The sequence below is a fragment of the Dendropsophus ebraccatus genome, chromosome 3 (assembly GCF_027789765.1).
Source record: "Dendropsophus ebraccatus isolate aDenEbr1 chromosome 3, aDenEbr1.pat, whole genome shotgun sequence".
In the NCBI taxonomy this organism is placed as follows: Eukaryota; Metazoa; Chordata; class Amphibia; order Anura; family Hylidae; genus Dendropsophus; species Dendropsophus ebraccatus.
The window spans coordinates 162,405,456-162,424,218 of record NC_091456.1 but is presented as its reverse complement, the minus strand read 5'-3'; the positions used below and the strand labels follow the sequence as shown (position 1 = coordinate 162,424,218).

Below are 18,763 nucleotides of genomic sequence, written 5' to 3'. Positions count from 1 at the left end.
AGTTCAGAAAAGACCAATTCACGAGAACGCTTTCTTTTTGCTTGTTTATTGTTTATATTGTTTATAGTACAAACAATGCAGACACAATGAATAAAATGGCTGACATTGGTTCAACAGGTCTGTAATCAGGTTTACCAATACACATTTGGTGAAAATTAAAAATTTCCCTGATAATACCTGCATAATCATAAATGACCTGTATCTCAAAAAACAAGAGCTAAAAATGACTTTTAAGTAACATATTCATTTTTAGGATGCTAAAATTATTACAAACCAGCTATTTTCATTTCAGAAACATTTTCACTGTTGGCCAATGTGATTTATGTTTTCTTTTACATTATGTGGATGGCCAGGTGCATTTCTGTGGTGGAAATGGGAGGAGGAAATGGTATCTGGATGCACTATGGGAATCAATATGGATATCAGAATCTACTATGGGGCTTATACCACCTACCTAAACATTGTTGTAGATCAAGGACACCCTTAAAGGCATCAGTACCCTCAAATGGCTACATTGGTGATTGAGCGTCCATGAGAATGACAATACAGTGAAGCATTGTTTTCTGTTTTATTCATACCAGATCAGGCAGACTGAACAGATCAGTACAATTTGTCTATGGAGCTACATGTACATGGAATGTGTGAGTATATACCAATAATTTTGCATCACTTTTGAGAACTTCATCTTTAATATGACCTCCCACTGCATTCTTCTATAATAACTTATACAGATAGCATTTCATACAAGATGTTCATTTCTGCCACTGTATACAGCAATCTGTTTCACTTGTTACCTCAGTAATACGTCCATAAATCTGCAGGACGACAAGGTGTCTGAGGTAAGGAAGAAAATACAGGCTTGTCTATGGGGCAGTTACAGTATATAATGTACACAACTTGTCATGAACTACGGGCTAAAGCCGTCTCATGCAAAGAACATAATGATACAGAGAATAAGCAGATCTCTCTGGTATGTGCCCAGTCATTTAATCCAAAGGCTGTTATCTTCAAAATGTTATTATTTCCATAGATAATGCCACCCCTTAAAGGGAAACTGACAGCAGGTTACAAGACTCTAACCCGCTGTTATGTTCCAGTATCCCATGGAACGCTGAAAATGAAGGTAATTTTCCTGTTTTCATCCTTAAAGGGGTTATCCAGTGTGGGGGCACTTTTTTGGGGGGACCGGGGAGGAGGTGGCTGAAATAAAAGACGTCCACTCACCTCCCTGGTTCCAGCGACGGGTCACTCATCGCGGCGCTCCGGCACTCGGTTCCCGGACGCTTCCTGGTGTCTGACGCAGCCCGAGACGCTACGTCTCAGGGCCGCTCAGCCACTCAGTGAAGGAGGCGGGATCCGTTTGAAGTCCGCTCGGATCCCGCCTCCTTCACTGAGTGGCTGAGCGGTAGCATCTCGGGCGGCGTCAGACACCAGGAAGCGGCCGGGAACTGGGTACCGGAGCCCACACTGGATAACCCCTTTAATGCTGTTTTCACTAAAACTAAAACAGTGAAACCTTGAATCACAAGTAAATTGGCCTGAGAAGACAAAAATTGTAAAAAAAAAAATTGTAACTCATTAAATGATCAAGATTTCGTAATACGAACGGATAATCCTGTGTCCCTATCCTTATACTGTACTGGGTAGAAAGCCCATTGATTTTAACCCACTGCTACCTGATCCACTCTGCCAGTGATTGGACACCCTCTGGCTTTTCTCCAGTGCCCCTCAGGGACCCTGTAGAACTGTGGAGATCCTCCTGTGGAAGCGAGCAGCTCAGCTTTATCTCCTCTCCCTTCTGCTGGAGGATTGAGTGTGAGTGAGGCTGCGGCGCCCTCCGGTGTTCAGGCAGCCTAGATCCTGTGTGCACAGATGTAGCCCAAGCGGTGAGTGCTTTAACTCCCCAGGGCCTCGTCTGGACATCTTTAATAACGTTTCCAAGGGGGTAGTTATAAGTCAGATAACCAGAATACAGTCATGGCCAAAAGTTTTGAGAATGACACAAATATTATATTTTCACATGATCCTCTGGTTTTATGTGTGTTTGTCAGATGTTTTTATCACATACAGAAATATAATTGCAATCATATTATGAGTAACAAAAGCTTATATTGTCAGTTAGAATGAGTTAATGCAGCAAGTCAATATTTGCAGTGTTGACCCTTCTTCTTCAGGACCTCTGCAATTCTCCCTGGCATGCTCTCAATCAACTTCTGGACCAAATCCTGACTGATACCAGTCCATTCTTGCACAATCAATGCTTGCATTTTGTCAGAATTTGTTGATTTTTGTTTGTCCACCCGTCTCTTGATGATTGACCACAAGTTCTCAATGGGATTAGGATCTGGGGAGTTTCCAAGCCATGGACCAAAAATCTCGGTTTTGTTCCCTGAGCCATTTAGTTATCACCTTTGCTTTATGGCAAGGTGCTCCATCATGCTGGAAAAGTCATTGTTGATCGCCAAACTGCTCTTGGACGGTTGGGAGAAGTTGCTCTTGGAGGACATTCTGGTGCCATTCTTTATTCATGGCTGTGTTTTTAGGCAAGACTGTGAGAGAGCGATTCCCTTGGCTGAGAAGCAACCCCACCAGGGGCGTAACTAGAAATGGCTGGGCCCCATAGCAAACTTTTGATTGGGGCCCCCCCCCGCCCCACCCCCTCCCGATCGACCACTATGCCATCAACACACTCAGCTCTACACAGGTTCTGTATACCATATAAATTACAGTACAGTTACATCAGGTGACTTACAGGAGACATCTTCTCTGATCGGAGTTCTTCCCTTTTCATTTTCTTTTCCATCTGCCCTGGGCCGTTATGAGAACTTCTCTGGGCCACGAATCCACAGAATCTGCCAGACAGACATATTAGGCTCCACACTCTGTCACCATCCTCATCTCTACCAACTGCACATCTGTATTGGCCCCTTTACACCCACATTTAGCGGGTAGGCTGACTCTATGTGATCTCATTTTAGTATATGGCCCTCCTCTCTGTCACCCCTCCTTATAGATAGCTTCCTTATGTTGCCCCCCCCCCGCTATCCCCCTTATAGATGCCCCCCCATGTTGTCCCCTTATAGATGGTCCCCTATGTTGCCCCCCCTATAGATGGCCCCCTCTTCCCTTATATTGTCCCCTTATAGATGGCCCCCTTTCCCCCAATGTTGTACGTTTATATCCCCCTCTCCCCCTATGGTGTCCCCCCTTATAGATGGCCCTCTCTCCCCCCCCCCCTTATAGATGCCCCCCCTTCCTTATAGATGGTCCCTCTCTCCCCCCCCCCCTTATAGATGCCCCCCTCTCCCCCCCTTCCTTATAGATGTCCCCCTCCCCCCTTCCTTATAGATGCCCCCTTCTCTTCTCCCCCCATTCCTTATAGATGCCCCCTTCTCTTCTCCCCCCCTTCCTTATAGATGCCCCCTTCTCCCCCCCTTCCTTATAGATGCCCCCTTCTCTTCTCCCCCCCTTCCTTATAGATGCCCCCTTCTCTTCTCCCCCCCCTTCCTTATAGATGCCCCCTTCTCTTCCCCCCCTTCCTTATAGATGCCCCTTCTCTTCCCCCCCCCTTCCTTATAGATGCCCCCTTCTCTTCCCCCCCCTTCCTTATAGATGCCCCCTTCTCTTCCCCCCCTTCCTTATAGATGCCCCATTCTCTCCCCCCCCCTTCCTTATAGATGCCCCCTTCCTTATAGATGCCCCCTTCTCCCCCCTTCCTTATAGATGCCCGCTTCCCCCCCTTCCTTATAGATGCCCCCTTCTCCCCCCCTTCCTTATAGATGCCCCCTTCTCTTCGCCCCCTTCTCTTCCCCCCCTTTCCTTATAGATGCCCCCTTCTCCCCCCTTCCTTATAGATGCCCCCTTCTCCCCCCCCCTTCCTTATAGATGCCCCCTTCTCTTCCCCCCCCTTCCTTATAGATGCCCCCTTCTCTTCTCCCCCCCTTCCTTATAGATGCCCCCTTCTCTTCTCCCCCCCCTCCTTATAGATGCCCCCTTCCCCCCCCTTCCTTATAGATGCCCCCTTCTCCCCCCCCTTCCTTATAGATGCCTCCTTCTCCCCCCCCTTCCTTATAGATGCCCCCTTCTCCCCCCCTATAGATGCCCCCTTCTCCCCCCTATAGATGCCCCCTTCTCCCCCCTTCCTTATAGATGCCCCCCTATAGATGCCCCCTTCTCCCCCCCTATAGATGCCCCCTTCTCCCCCCTATAGATGCCCCCTTCTCCCCCCCTTCCTTATAGATGCCCCCATATAGATGCCCCCTCCCCCCCCCCTTCCTTATAGATGCCCCCTTCCCCCCCCCTTCCTTATAGATGCCCCCCTATAGATGCCCCCTTCTCCCCCCCCCCTTCCTTATAGATGCCCCCCCTATAGATACCCCCTTCTCCCCACCCGACCCCCCAACGAGGAAAGCAAGTTTAAAAAAAATAAAGAAAACTCACCTAACAACACGCTCCCCCGTCGAGCCTTTTTCCTGTCACCCCATCTGATGCGCGGCTGCCGTCTGATGCCGCATCCTAGCCCCGGCAGCGCGCGTATCATAGAGTTCTGTGTGGGCCTGTGGCCGCGACTTCCGGCACACGTCTCTGTGCCGGAAGTCGCAGCCGCAGCACAGGCCCACACAGAACTCTATGATACGCGCGCTGCCGGGGCTAGGACGCGGCATCAGACGGCAGCCGCGCATCAGACGGTGGGTGACAGGAGCGCTGTGGACCGGTCCCGTGCTCCTCCTGGCCCAGTGACTCCTTTTCCCTATGGTTGGGGAAAGGAGTCTCCGGATCGGGAGGAGCACGGGACCGGCCCCCGGCTACAGCACCCGGGAGGCATGCTCAGCCGCCGGGTGCTGCAGGATATGTCAGCTCCAGGGGCCCGCGTCACGGGCCCCCTGATACGGCGGGGCCCCGTAGCAGCCGCTACGGCTGCTACGGCGGTAGTTCCGCCAGTGAACCCCACACATGAATGGTTTCAGGATGCTTTACAGTTGGCATGAGACAAAACTGGTGGTAGCGCTCACCTCGTCTTCTCCCAATAAGTTTTCCAGATGTGCCAATCGGAAAGGGGATTCATCAGAGAAAATGATTTTCCCCCAGTCCTCAGCACTCCACTCCCTGTACCTTTTCCAGAATATCAGTCTGTCCCTGATGTTTTTTCTGGACAGAAGTGGCTTCTTTGCTGCCCTCCTTGAGACCAGGCCTTGCTCCAAGAGTCTCCACCTCACAGTGTGTGTAGATGCACTCACACCTGCCTGCTGCCATTCCTGAGCAAGCTCTGCACTGCTGGTAGCCCGATCCCGCAGCTGAAACACTTTTAAGAGACGGTCCTGACGCTTGCTGCTCTTTCTTGGGCGCCCTCGAGCCTTTTTGGCAATAATGGAACCTCTCTTCTTGAATTTTTTGATGATGCAATAGATTGTTGACTGAGGTGCAATCTTTCTAGCTGCGATACTTTTCCCTGTTAGGCCATTTTTGTGCAGTGCAATGATGATTGCACGTGTTACTTTAGAGATAACCATAGTTAACAGAAGAGAAACAATGATGCCAAGCACCAGCCTCCTTTTAAAGTGTTATTCTTATTAATCATGACAGATTGATCTCCAGCCCTGTCCTCATCAACACCCACACAGCAATCACTGAAACAATGTTATCTGGTCCTATTAAGGCAGGGCAGCAATGATGTTGAAATGTGTTTTGGGGGATAAAGTTCATTTTCTAGGCAAATATTGACCTTGCAAGTAATTGCTGTTAAGCTGATCACTCTTTATAACATTCTGGAGTATATGCAAATTGCCATTTTAAAAACTGAAGCAGTAGACTTTGTAAAAATTAATAATATTTGTATCATTCTTAAAACTTTTGGCCATGACTGTACAATGCAGGATAAACTATAGGTCAAGATACACTAGTAAACTTGGCACTATCGCAGGCAAGGACTGAGGCAGAGGGCAAAATACTTATGCCACCTGGAGTCCTGGGTGCTGGGGCTGAGGCTCCAGGTCCAGCCCAGGTGCTGACAGCTGACTAGTGTGTTAGCTGTAAGTCACAATCAAACACATTACTTAAACCTTATGCCGATCGGCCGCGGCTACATCAAAGAAGAAGCGCCGCAGCGCTGTCAAAAGCAGGAAGCTGCTAGGGACATCCAAGGTTTCACTCTATATAAATAAAGCAGCTTGGTGCACTGGGGCCAGGACTATTGCATCAATGCAATGATCAAATTACCTATCTCTCTACAGTGATGAGCACCAGAGGTGTGTTAGTGCAGAGCCCTGCCTCTAGATATTCATGAGGAAGGATGGGTTTGCAGGGCACAGTGGTGCACTGAGGGTTGGATACCACCCACAGTGCACCATAGCACCTATTTACAAAGAAGAAGAAACAGCATTTTTGGATGAAGGTAAGAAAACAGGTTGGGATTGGTTGTAGACCCTCTACTACCATAATTGGATTTGCACAGGCTAACCTGGGGTACAGATCTGCTAGATGAATGCTAACTTACTGAGCCTACACATGGCTCAATAATCTTCTATGAAAGCTGCACAGATATTGCTAACAATTTCTGTGCAGCCTTTGCTTCTTACATAGAAAATAATAAAATTTAGACTTACCTGTCCATGCTCCCCCGATGCCCCACTGCCTTTTCCCTGTGTTGCCTGCTCATCACAACCATCACTGACTATTCTGGCCTTGTCTCATCAGTGACTCACTGACTGAGACAGGACAGCATGCCCAATGATTGGCTCAGTGCTCTGTCACTAAAGAGATGGGCTTAGAAGCTTTAACAACAGCTGCGGTGAGCAGGGAACGCGGAAAAGGCACCAGGACACTGGGGAGCCTGGACAGGTAAGTATAAATGTTATTATTTTTATTACACTGTCATCAGCCGTTGGCCATACATCACTATTACACACAGCGAAGCGGGGTTGGTGGCCAATGATTTTTATAGTTGCTGAAAGACAACTATCAGCTAACAATCGGCTCTATGATTGATCTTTGTCTTCATTACATGGAACGGTATCTATCTGAATTGGCAGATAACTGCTACAGGTAGTAGGGCAGGGCCGTATTTGCCACTAGGCACCCGTGGTCCGGTGCCTAGGGCGGGGCCCTGCGGGGGGCGGCACCCGCAGGGAACACTTTTTTTTCAGTTCCCCCCCCCTCTGCCGCCATAGGGAGGGTGGGGGGGTATTGATCGCCGGGGGCTGAGGTGCAGCTGCTTCCGACACAGACAGCCTGACAGAGGCCGGAAGCTCACAGCTGCAGCCCCACGATGCCCGAACTTCTCTCCTGCTCGGCGATGACGCCACATGTGAGCGCCGCCGAGCAGGGAAGAAGTCCGGGACCGCAGGGCTTCAGCTGTGAGCTTCCAGCCTCTGTCAGGCTCCGTCTTCCCCCCAGCCTCTCCCCCTGCCCCCCAGCTTCTCTCTTGCCCCCCTACTGCTCCCCCTGCCCCTCCCCCTGCCCTCCAGCTTCTCTCCTGCCCCCTACTGCTCCCCCTGCCCCCAGCCTCTCCCCCTGCCCCCCAGCTTCTCTCCTGCCCCCTGCTGCTCCCCCTGCCCCACAGCTTCTCCCCCTGCCCCCCAGCTTCTCTCCTGACCCTACTTCTCCCCCTGCCCCCAGCTCCTCCCCTGCTCTACAGCCTCTCCCCTGCCCCCCTACTGCTCCCCCTGCCCCCCAGCTTTTCCCTCTGCCCCCCAGTTTCTCTCCTGCCCCCCTACTGCTCCCCCTGCCCCCAGCCTCTCCCCTGCTCCCCCTGCCCCCCAGCTTCTCTCCTGCCTCCCTACTGCTCCCCATGCCCCCAGCCTCTCCCCCTGCTCCCCTACTGCTGCCCCTGCCTCCCAGCCTCTCCCCTTGCCCCCCAGCTTCTCTCTTGCCCCCCTACTGCTCCCCCAGCCTCTCCCCCTGCCCCCCAGCTTCTCTCCTGCCCCTACTTCTCCCCCTGCCCCCAGCTCCTCCCCTGCCCTACAGCCTCTCCCCTGCCCCCCTACTGCTCCCCCTGCCCCCCAGCTTTTCCCTCTGCCCCCCAGTTTCTCTCCTGCCCCTCTACTGCTCCCCCTGCCCCCAGCCTCTCCCCTGCCCCCCTACTGCTCCCTCTGCCCCCCAGCTTCTCTCCTGCCTCCCTACTGCTCCCCATGCCCCCAGCCTCTCCCCCTGCTCCCCTACTGCTGCCCCTGCCTCCCAGCCTCTCCCCTTGCCCCCCAGCTTCTCTCTTGCCCCCCTACTGCTCCCCCAGCCTCTCCCCCTGCCCCCAGCCTCTCCCCTGGCCCCCTACTGCTCCCCCTGCCCCACAGCTTCTCCCCCTGCCCCCCAGCTTCTCTCCTGACCCCTACTGCTTCCCCTGCCCCTCCCCCTGCCCTCCAGCTTCTCTCCTGCCCCCTACTGCTCCCCCTGCCCCCAGCTTCTCTCCTGCCCCCCTACTGCTCCCCCAGCCTCTCCCCCTGCCCCCCAGCCTCTCCCCTGCCCCCCTACTGCTCCCCCTGCCCCACAGCTTCTTCCCCTGCCCCCAGCTTCTCTCCTGCCCCCTACTTCTCCCCCTGCCCCCCAGCCTCTCCCCTGCCCCCCTACTGCTCCCCCTGCCCCCCAGCTTCTCCCCCTGCCCCCCAGTTTCTCTCCTGCCCCCTACTGCTCCCCCTGCCCCCCAGCCTCTCCCCTTCCCCCCTACTGCTCCCCCTGCCCCCTAGCTTCTCTCCTGCCTCCCTACTGCTCTCCCTGCCCCCAGCCTCTCCCCCTGCCCCCCTACTGCTGCCCCTGCCTCCCAGCCTCTCCCCCTGCCCCCAGCTTCTCTCCTGCCCCCCTTCTGCTCCCCCAGCCTCTCCCACTGCCCCCAGCCTCTCTCCTGCCCCCCAGCTGCTCCCCTGCCCCCAGCCTCTACCCCTGGAACCTCAACTGCTCCCCCTGCCCCCAAGCTCTCCCCCTACCCCCCAGCTTCTCACCTGCCCCCCAGCCTCTCCCCCTGACCCCCAGCCTCTCCCCCTGACCCCCAGCTTCTCTCCTGCTCCCCCTGCCCCCAGCCTCTCCCCCTGCCCCCTACTGCTCCCCCTGCCCCCCAGCTTCTCCCCCTGCCCCCCAGCTTCTCTCCTGCCTCCAGCCTCTCCCCTGCCCCCAGCTTCTCTCCTAACCCCCTACTTCTCCCCCTGAACCCCAGCTTTTCCCCTGACCCCTACTGCTCCCCCTGCCCCCCCAGCCTCTTCCCCTGACCCCCAGCCTCTCCTCTGCCCCCCAGCTTCTCTCCTGCCCCCCAACTTCTCCCCTGCCCCCAGCCTTTCCCCCTGCAACCTCAACTGCTCCCCCTGCCCCCAACCTCTCCCCCTGCCCCCCAGCTTCTCGCCTGCCCCCCAGCCTCTCCCCCTGCCCCCCAACTTCTCACCTGCCCCCCACTGCTCCCCCTGAACCCCAGCCTCTCCCCCCAAACCCCAGCTTCTCCCCTGCCCCCCTACTGCTCCCCCTGACCCCCAGTCTCTCCCCCTGAACCCAGCTTCTCCCCTGCCCCCCTACTGCTCTCCCTGACCCCTAGCCTCTCCCCCTGATCCCCAGCTTATCTCCTGCCCCCCAGCTTCTCTCCTGCCCCCAGCTGCAAGCACTACAACTCCCAGCATGTACTGACAGTCTGCAGCCCTCAGTATATGCTGGGAGTTGTAGTACAGTAATACAACCCTCTGATAACTGCCGTTGTAGAAATGTATTGCTGGACCTTTTGGGCTGATGGTTGTCACCCACAGATTGCAGCCACCAGGAAACTCTGCACATAGTGATTTATTAAAGGGTTGTCCTCTCAGAGACTACAACTCCCAGCATACACTGAGAGCTGTATAAATAGAAGGTGTTCTGAGAGTTTTAGTTCGACTGAAAATGTTGTTCCCAAGGGATTTGACACAGATACAGATGAATCCAGGAAAGGAGCGGGGTCAGCGTGTTGTGTCTCACTGGTTCTATATTGGTGGGCCCCAGGTACCCCAGTCCGACACTGGACAGAAGCAGTCCCCAAACTAAGACGTCTCCGGCCTCCTTCCTTCCTCCATCACGTCTGTTTGATGAGAAGAGCGGGCATCAAGCAGAGCGGCACATAAGTGCCAGGGTGCATATCATGCATGTAACCTGCCAGTGCCGGGGGGGGGGGGGGGGGGGGGGGGGGGGGCGCCTCAGCATGCGAAGTGCCTAGGGCAGCATGAACTCTAAATACAGGCCTGTAGTAGGGCCCTAAGAATCGGCTACTACACCTGTTATGAATGAGGTCATAATTCTAGTAGCAGCAATTAAGCTTTTCTTTACTTATTTCTCTAGTATTTCTGGTAATTCTGTTACTTGTCTTATTGTAATAACAAGAAGCGTTTGCGGTTACATTAGACTGAGCACTTCTACAAGTGATGATGTCCTGCTGCATGGATCATCACATCCATTTGTGGTTTTACCTCTGTTCACCCATTTTCTAGAATATTCTCTGTCATGATTGTGATTCTCTCTAGTGAAGATATTTGCTCCATGTGTAGTCATTATACATAATTATACAAACAGCAAAGATACTAACAGGAGACAGAGAGGAAAGATACAAGGCGTCAGGCTTTTAGAAGATGCGTTCATGATTAATGCAATAATCAAATATTTAAAGGTGAATTCTCATTTTCAACAATTCTGATATATAATAGATAGCTCTGATATACATGCCTTATGGCTGTAGGACTATCAGGTAACAGTGGGCTCGAGACACATTCAGGCCTCTTCATAAGATGTTCTAGTTTTAAACTGTTCACTTTGGAAATGATGCATGTCTCAAGCCACTCTGTACACACAGATCAGCGCTCATTTACAGAGCATTGTAAGGGGATCGTCGATAAGCATAGGGCAGTAGAAGATTGTTTGACTGATAAACACCCTGTGTGATAGGAACTATAAGTTGCCTATACACTTTTGAAAACTGTTGACCAAAAGTTCCTGTGTTTCCTATGTGGAGGGGTAAGCAGTTGCCACATTGCTGTGGTGCCAACTTATCTCCCTAAGGACAAAGTTGTCAACCAGTGTTAAATCCATTGCACCTAAAAATTATCTCCACCAAGATCTTTTGTTGGTGGAGGCCCCCATATACCTCATACTGAGAGCCAACCTCATCGGCAGTTTTGGACAACTTTATTGTAGTGTTTAGTGTATGGGGACCTTTACTGTGGAGTCAAAGAAAAATGCAGTTATTTAGATGACCCATAATAAGTTGAAGGTTAAGGCTGCATTTAATAGTTCCGTGTTCAGCACGGACGTGGAATGCCTGTAATGGACTTCTCCCCCGCCTGGACAGCATCTGTGATAAGATGCTGGGAGTGAGGGAACTGTACAGATATGCGCCGCGCTGTAATGAATCAGCGGCTCTGTCATTACAGCGCTGCGCATATCTGTACAGTTCCCCCGCTCCCAGCATCTTATCACAGATGGTGCCTGGCATTCCCCATCTGTGTTCTGTGCGGAACACGAAACGTGTGAATGTAGCCTAACTGTCAGCAGAGAAATAGCCACAAGGAAGTAAAGTGCATACACAGCTACGTTCTCAGTCATACAGTGTGCATGAGTGAGAAAACACCATTTTAATGCTTTGGTTGCAGCTGCTGAACAGTGAGCGAGAGGCACTTTTCCTGAGCTACCTATAATGGGATCATCCATGGCTACTGCAAACTGCCCTATCCTTTTATTCTTGGAAGGGAGAGCCAACACCAGAGGAATTGGCAACGGCTTACCCCACTTCTCTTTGCTCAGAACACATAAATGGTCGGCCATGTGTGGTGACCATGGGATGCTAGGTGGTGTATAGCTGGGCTAGATGGTGGTGTTCCTGAGACATTTGTCACGGTGGCCAGGAGGTGGTATGCGCCAACCCCTGGATACACCAACAAAACACTTTTTAATATGGGTGTAGGGGTGAAGAAAATCAGAGTTTGGAATGAATTTGAACAGGAAAACAATTTTATTGTAATTCCTTGAACGTAGTAGAGAGTAGTAAGTCTTTTCTTCAAATAGTAGTGCAATATATAAAATCCAATCCCTGAGCTGGGTATCTTTAGACTTGAACACAGCTTTTGGCTGAAGGAATAATACTTTAATGCTTTATTTAATTGGGAAGTCTTTGAATACTGTAGCTTGGCTTTAGGAGAAGAGAGGGGAGTGCACTGAGGGTTACTACAGGCTTATTGGGGGCCTCTACTTAGACCCTAAGGTCCTCAGCTGTGGGCTCTGGGAGAGAGAGGGGGGGCCTAAGGAAACCTAGAAAAGCGCAGTGGAGTCTTTGCTTTATCCGCTTACCTAGCCACTGACTGGTAATCCTGCATTGGTTGTCAGGAGAGAGAAATAAGCTCCTTGTTTTGAGGTCTTGAGCAGGGGAGCCATAACAGCAGCTCCCTCACAGAAATCCTTTAAGAACTCGATCTTTCTCAGGGAAAGAACTCTTCCCTGATTGAACAGAACACATCAGGAAGGCCTTGATACTGAACAGGGATTGGCCAGATCACTTGAGGTACCCAGCTCATTGATTGGTCAGGGAAACAACTCCCCACACATTATAGACAGTTGGCGAGTTAACGGTTTCCTTCAGCTGTGCATACAATACATGCAATACAGTGACATCTAGTGGCATAAAATAAGTAGTGCAAGCAGAAATAGAAAACATTGATATTAATAGAAAATACAGGCAGATGCCATTTACTCAGAGTGTCCTATACAAAAATATCTGACTATAGGTGAGCAAGAAACACAGCAGAGGCCACACCTACTATGGGACACTGCCAGTGGCGGATTAAATGTACCCTGGGCCCCGGGCTGTCCACCCAACCTGCCCCCCCCCCCGGTCAATCCGCCCACATTATAATCCACTACTGCACCCCCCCCCATGCTGTCCCCAATAAACATAATGTTTGGTCCCTTGCTGTACAGAGGATGTCAGGAGAGGAGGGGGCTGATCTTATAGGGGAGGTCACAGCAGCACAGAGGAGGTCAGGAGAGGAGGGTGCTGATACTATAGGGGAGATCCCAGCAGCACAGAGGATGTCAGGAGAGGAGGGTGCTAATCCTATAGGAGAAGTCCCAGCAGCACAGAGGATGTCAGGAGAGGAGGGTGCTAATCCTATAGGAGAAGTCCCAGCAGCACAGAGGATGTCAGGAGAGGAGGGTGCTGATCTATAGGGGAGGTCACAGCAGCACAGAGGATGTCAGGAGAAGAGGGTGCTGATCCTATAGGAGAGGACACAGTGTCACAGCAGCACAGAGGATGTCAGGAGAGGAGGGTGCTGATCTATAGGAGAGGTCCGAGCAGCACAGAAGATGTCAGGAGAGGAGGGGGCTGATCTTATAGGAGATGGTCCCCGTCTTCCCCCCTTATAGATGGTCCCCCTCTTCCCCCCCTTATAGATGGTCCCCCTCTCCCACCCCCTCCTTTAAAGATGGTCCTTCTCTCCCCCCTCCCTTATAGATGGTCCCCCTCTTATAGATGGTCCCCCTCTTATAGATGGTCCCCCTCTTCCCCCCCTTTGAAGATGGCCCCCCTCTTCCCTTCTCCCTTATAGATGGTCCCCCTCTTCCCCCCTCCCTTATAGATGGTCCCCCTCTTCCCCCCTCCCTTATAAATGGTGCCCCTCTTCCCCCCTCCCTTATAGATGGTCCCCCTCTTACCCCCCTTATAGATGGTCCCCCTCTTTCCCCCCCCCTTATAGATGGTCCCCCTCTCCCCCTCCCTTATAGATGGTCCCCCTCTCCCCCCCCCTTATAGATGGCCCCCCTCTTCCCATCCTTTAAAGATGGTCCCCCTCTCCCCCCTCCCCTATAGATGGTCCCCCTCTCCCCCTCCCTTATAGATGGTCCCCCTCTCCCCCCCTCCCTTATAGATGGTCCCCCTCTCCCCCCTCTCTTATAGATGGTCCCCCTCTCCCCCCTCCCTTTATAGATGGTCCCCCTCTTCCCCCCTTATAGATGGTCCCCCTCTCCCCCCTCCCTTATAGATGGTCCCACTCTTCCCCTCCTTTAAAGATGGTCCCCCTCTCCCCCCTCCCATATAGATGGCCCCCCTCTTCCCCTCCTTTAAAGATGGTCCCCCTCTCCCCCTCCCTTATAGATGGTCCCCCCCTCCCCCCTCCCTTATAGATGGTCCCCCTCTTCCCCTCCTTTAAAGATGGTCCCCCTCTCCCCCCTCCCTTATAGATGGTCCCCCTCTTCCCCTCCTTTAAAGATGGTCCCCCTCTCCCCCCTTCCTCATAGATGGTCCCCCTCTTCCCCTCCTTTAAAGATGGTCCCCCTCTCCCCCCTCCCTCATAGATGGTCCCCCTCTCCCCCCTCCCTTATAGATGGTCCCCCTCTCCCCCCTCCCTTATAGATGGTCCCCCTCTCCCCCTCCCTTATAGATGGTCCCCCTCTCCCCCCCTCCCTTATAGATGGTTCCCCTCTCCCCCCTCCCTTATAGATGGTCCCCCTCTCCCCCTCCCTTATAGATGGTCCCCCTCTCCCCCCCCCCTTATAGATGGTCCCCTCTCCCCCCTCCCTTATAGATGGTCCCCCTCTCCCCCCCTTATAGATGGTCCCCCTCTCCCCCCTGATGGTCCCCCTCTCCCCCCCCCTTATAGATGGTCCCCCTCCCCCCCCCCTTATAGATGGTCCCCCTCTCCCCCCTCCCTTATAGATGGTCCCCCTCTCCCCCTCCCTTATAGATGGTCCCCCTCTCCCCCCTCCCTTATAGATGGTCCCTCTCTCCCCCCTCCCTTATAGATGGTCCCCCTCTCCCCCTCCCTTATAGATGGTCCCCCTCTCCCCCTCCCTTATAGATGGTCCCCCTCTCCCCCTCCCTTATAGATGGTCCCCCTCTCACAGCCACAGGCGCACGGGGCATGTGAGCGGCGGGGCATGGGCCCCCCCGGAGCCTCGGGCCCCGGGCGGCCGCCTAAACCGCCCATATTATAATCCGCCACTGGACACTGCACATGTGTATAGAGGAATTGGCATAGAGAGCTGCTAGGTGTCAGGTTGGCGTAACCTAGAGTGTCTGTGCCCTAGGCCTGCAATGCCCCTCTGCCCCTCCTCCCCACCCTCCTCATCATTAGGAATGTCCCAGGCAGGATTTCTCCTGATCACCACTTGTCTGAACACTGCACATGTGCCTTAACTATCCAGTTCATGTGTAGTGTTCAGAAAAGTGATGAATAGGAGAAATCCTTCTAGGGGCATTCCTAATGATGAGGAGGAACAGAGAGGCATCGCAGGCCTAGGGCACACATAGTCATGGCCACACCAATTTTACACAGAGCTGCAAGTTTAAAAGTTGTTTTTTAGGACAATAACTGCATGACCTGCCGAACGGACTTCAGGACAGATCTTGGATTAAAAGCAGCTATCCAATAGTACAAGCGGGCAGGATTGTGAGTACAGAGTCACTTTAAAGAGAATGTACCATCAGGTACACGCTCTTTAAAATCACACATGAATCAAACGGCATCGGCACGGGGAAGCCAGTGCCACGGTCCTTTTTTTGAACCGCGGCCTGGTTTCTGCATATGGCGCCGTTTTATTCATGGTTACCGGGCCGGGGTGAGGCACTGGAGGTGGTCCGGCCCGCCCTCCATGATGCGGCTCCATTAGAATCCCGCGGCTTCCTCGTGCCGGCGCCGTTCGATTCATGTGTGATTTTAAAGAGCGTGTACCTGATGGTTAATTCTCTTTAAGGAGTACTCTAAAGTATATATTTTTTATTTTGATTTAATTTAGATGTAAAGGTGGACATTCACCATGGTATCCTGGTATTGTTTATTATGTACTTTTAGTACTGGAGACTGAACCGCTATCTATTTTGCAGCACAGTATATTGCGTAGGTACCTGTGGCACATTGAGGATCCAAAGTAATAGATAAGTGGGTCAAGACAGCAACTTATACTACTGATACAGGTGCACATGACATAAGCAAAATACAAAAAATCATTGCTTTTTGTGTAATAACCCAGGCAGTGAATTAAAAAGATGATATTAGTCGGTCCAAAACAAAGTACAAAGACGACTAATACAGTCACAGTTAGAAGCACAGCTCGGGATCTAGTAAATGTGCTGTTGATTCCTGAGGAGCTCAGTTTTCTGATAACACCAATGTAGCAGAAGGTCGTGATCAATAAAGGTAAAAAGAATAAGAGGAAGATATAAGTGGTAAAATAATTAAAAATAAAGCTCTGTTGAATTTCAAATGAGAGCAAATCATAACAGGTTGTGATGTTGAGATCATTGATAACATAGGTTTGCTTAGTTATGAGAAGGGGCACAGTGCTGGATATGGATAGAGCCCAAATAAACATACAGGCCACCCAAGCCCGGGTTGTTGTCCGCCAGTAGAGAGAGTGTATTGGATAGACCACAGCCAGGTATCTGTCCACACTGATGCCGGTCATCAGCAGGATGGAGCAGTACATATTACTGTAAAATGCAGCAGTGACAATACGACACATCTCTTCTCCAACAAGCCAGTCATTCCCAGAGAATCGATATATAATGGTGAAAGGGAGGAAAATTACAAAGAGCACGTCAGCAATGGCCAGGTTCAACATATAAACCACCGCTGGCTTCGTAACTCCTATCTTGAAGAGAAATATGATGATTGCCATTACATTTAAAGGGAATGCCACGGAGAATACCAGGGTGTACACTGAGGGTATAAGCCCGGTCATCCATTGACTAGTGAGATAATGTTTGGTTAGGGGGGATATGACTTGATAACTGGCATTTCCACCTAGGAACAATAAAACAAGGTATATTAAAGAAATGTTAGACAAATGAGTTAAAAGGCTCATCAACTATCAAGCTTTGTATATAATTATAAGAATAGCTCAGTATAAAATAACAGCACCAGAGCCAAGCACAGTACATATACCACACAGGTGGGATGAGATGTCCGCTGTCACTACTGTGTCGTAGGTAACCTTTTATATATCTTTTGCACAGCTGAAGTATGCCAGGGGTTAACTACTGTATGTCATGTGTTGCCTTTTGTCCACTCACAGGTCCAGGTGCTCTCTCCTTTCCTCAACTCATCTCTTTCTTTCTTTCTTTCTCTCTCTCTCATCAGTTATTGCACTAAGAACGATGTTAAAAATTGCCTTTGAACTTTCAAACCAATTATTTATACTAATATATATATATATATATATTTTATTTTTTTTGTGTGTGTGTGTGTGTTCATATTTTTCAAGTGTTTTCTCATTGTTGTGTTGCTCACTAGCCCCATGTTGTGCTGACCCTCTCTTGTGACTTCCTCGAAGTGCTACGCAGATGTCGGATTATTTCAAGTGGGGGAGTATGTAGTGACCCGGTACGGGCCCCTAAGCTTAGTTTCACCTGAGTAAGGTAACTCTCAGGTTCACACAAGTGGGATGAGGTGTCCGCTGTACTTAGCGCATTTTCTCACTAGTTGTTACTACTGTGTCTTATGTAACCTGTCTTTTGCACAGCTGAAGTATTCCAGGGGTTAACTACTATATGTCATGTGTTGCCTTTTGTACACTCACAGGTGCAGGTGCTCTCTTTTCTTTCTTCAACCTATCTCTTATCAGCCCATCAATCACAGCCAGGGTTGGTTAGTTCCCTGTAGGGAGGACTTAGTTCCTGGTGGGTGGAGATCAGTCTAGTTCTGTGTAGTCTGGTTAGTGTGTTGGAGAAGGAGCAAAAAACAGACAAGTGTCTGGAAAAGCTAAGCCAGGGCCTGGCTTTGGCCAGGCCTTCTAACAGAGACACAGCTAGTAAGTTACAAGTTTATTTCTGATAAATACTAAAATAGCTATGCAGTGCTAAGCTACTGCAAGGGTAGAGAAGCCTTACGGGGAATCACCTTGTCCTAGCCTTGAACCTCTCTAACCCATGCAGGGCAGTTACCACAACCCTTAAGGTGTAGGATCCCTCAAAGACTTTCTGTGGTGAGTAAACCTACTGTTCAGCCACCCCTAACCAGTGCTCACCAGCAGAAAAAAGCAGTGGGCCCAGAAATACATAAAGACTGTTAACTAATAAGTGTTGTGCAACCCTGGATGGTCCAGATGGATGGCGTAGTGGATAGCTGGTGGATGGCCACCATGTCCCAACAAGGCTGCAACGTCAGCAAGGTGGTGGTGGAGTCATGTTTTAACTGGTAGAGCTGGTAGGCCCATTTAGGGTTTCTGAAGGTGTAAAAATGACCACGGCAAAGCATATAGAGTTTCTGACTGACCACTTTCTTCCATGGCACAAAAAGAAGAACTGTGCTTTCCGGAGCAAAATCATCTTCATGCATGATAATGCACCATTTCATGCTGCAAAGAATATCTCAGAGTCATTGGTTGCTATGGGCATAAAAGGAGAGAAACTCATGGGGTGGCCACCATCTTCCCCTGACATCAACCCCATATAGAACCTTTGGAGTATAATACAGCAAAAGATCTATGAGGGTGGGAGGCAGTTCACATCAAAAAAACTCTGGGAGGCTATTCTGACATCATGTCAAGAAATTCAAGCAGAAACTCTCCAAAACTTACAAGTTCTATGGAAGCAAGAATTGTGAAGGTGATATCAAAGAAGGGTTCCTATGTTAACATGTAACTTGGCCTGTTAGGATGTTTTGGATTGAAATAGCTTTGGAGTTCAGTAAATATGACCTCTTAATGCTGCAAATTCAACAAATGACCACTTTCAGTTCTTTAAAAACCTATAAAATGTTTTGAAACTCTACTGTGCATAATAATTTGGAACAATAGCATTAAATTTTGAAGAATATACTGTTATCATCAAGAGGTTTGTTCAATA

The 18,763-nt window shown here is 50.8% G+C and overlaps 1 protein-coding gene across 1 annotated transcript; it reads right to left on the bottom strand.

The window, feature by feature from the left end:
* Positions 1-15,756: 15,756 nt before the first annotated feature.
* LOC138787424 (proteinase-activated receptor 1-like) lies at positions 15,757-16,682 on the bottom strand. Its single transcript, XM_069964723.1, has one exon. It carries the CDS (start codon positions 16,657-16,659, stop codon positions 15,757-15,759), a length of 903 nt encoding a protein of 300 aa, XP_069820824.1. The 5' UTR covers positions 16,660-16,682.
* Between the last annotated feature and the right edge of the window lie 2,081 nt (positions 16,683-18,763).

Excerpts from the sequence above, each read along its gene's own strand:
- LOC138787424 (XM_069964723.1), bottom strand. The coding sequence starts at position 16,659 with ATGACCGGGCTTATACCCTCAGTGTACACCCTGGTATTCTCCGTGGCA.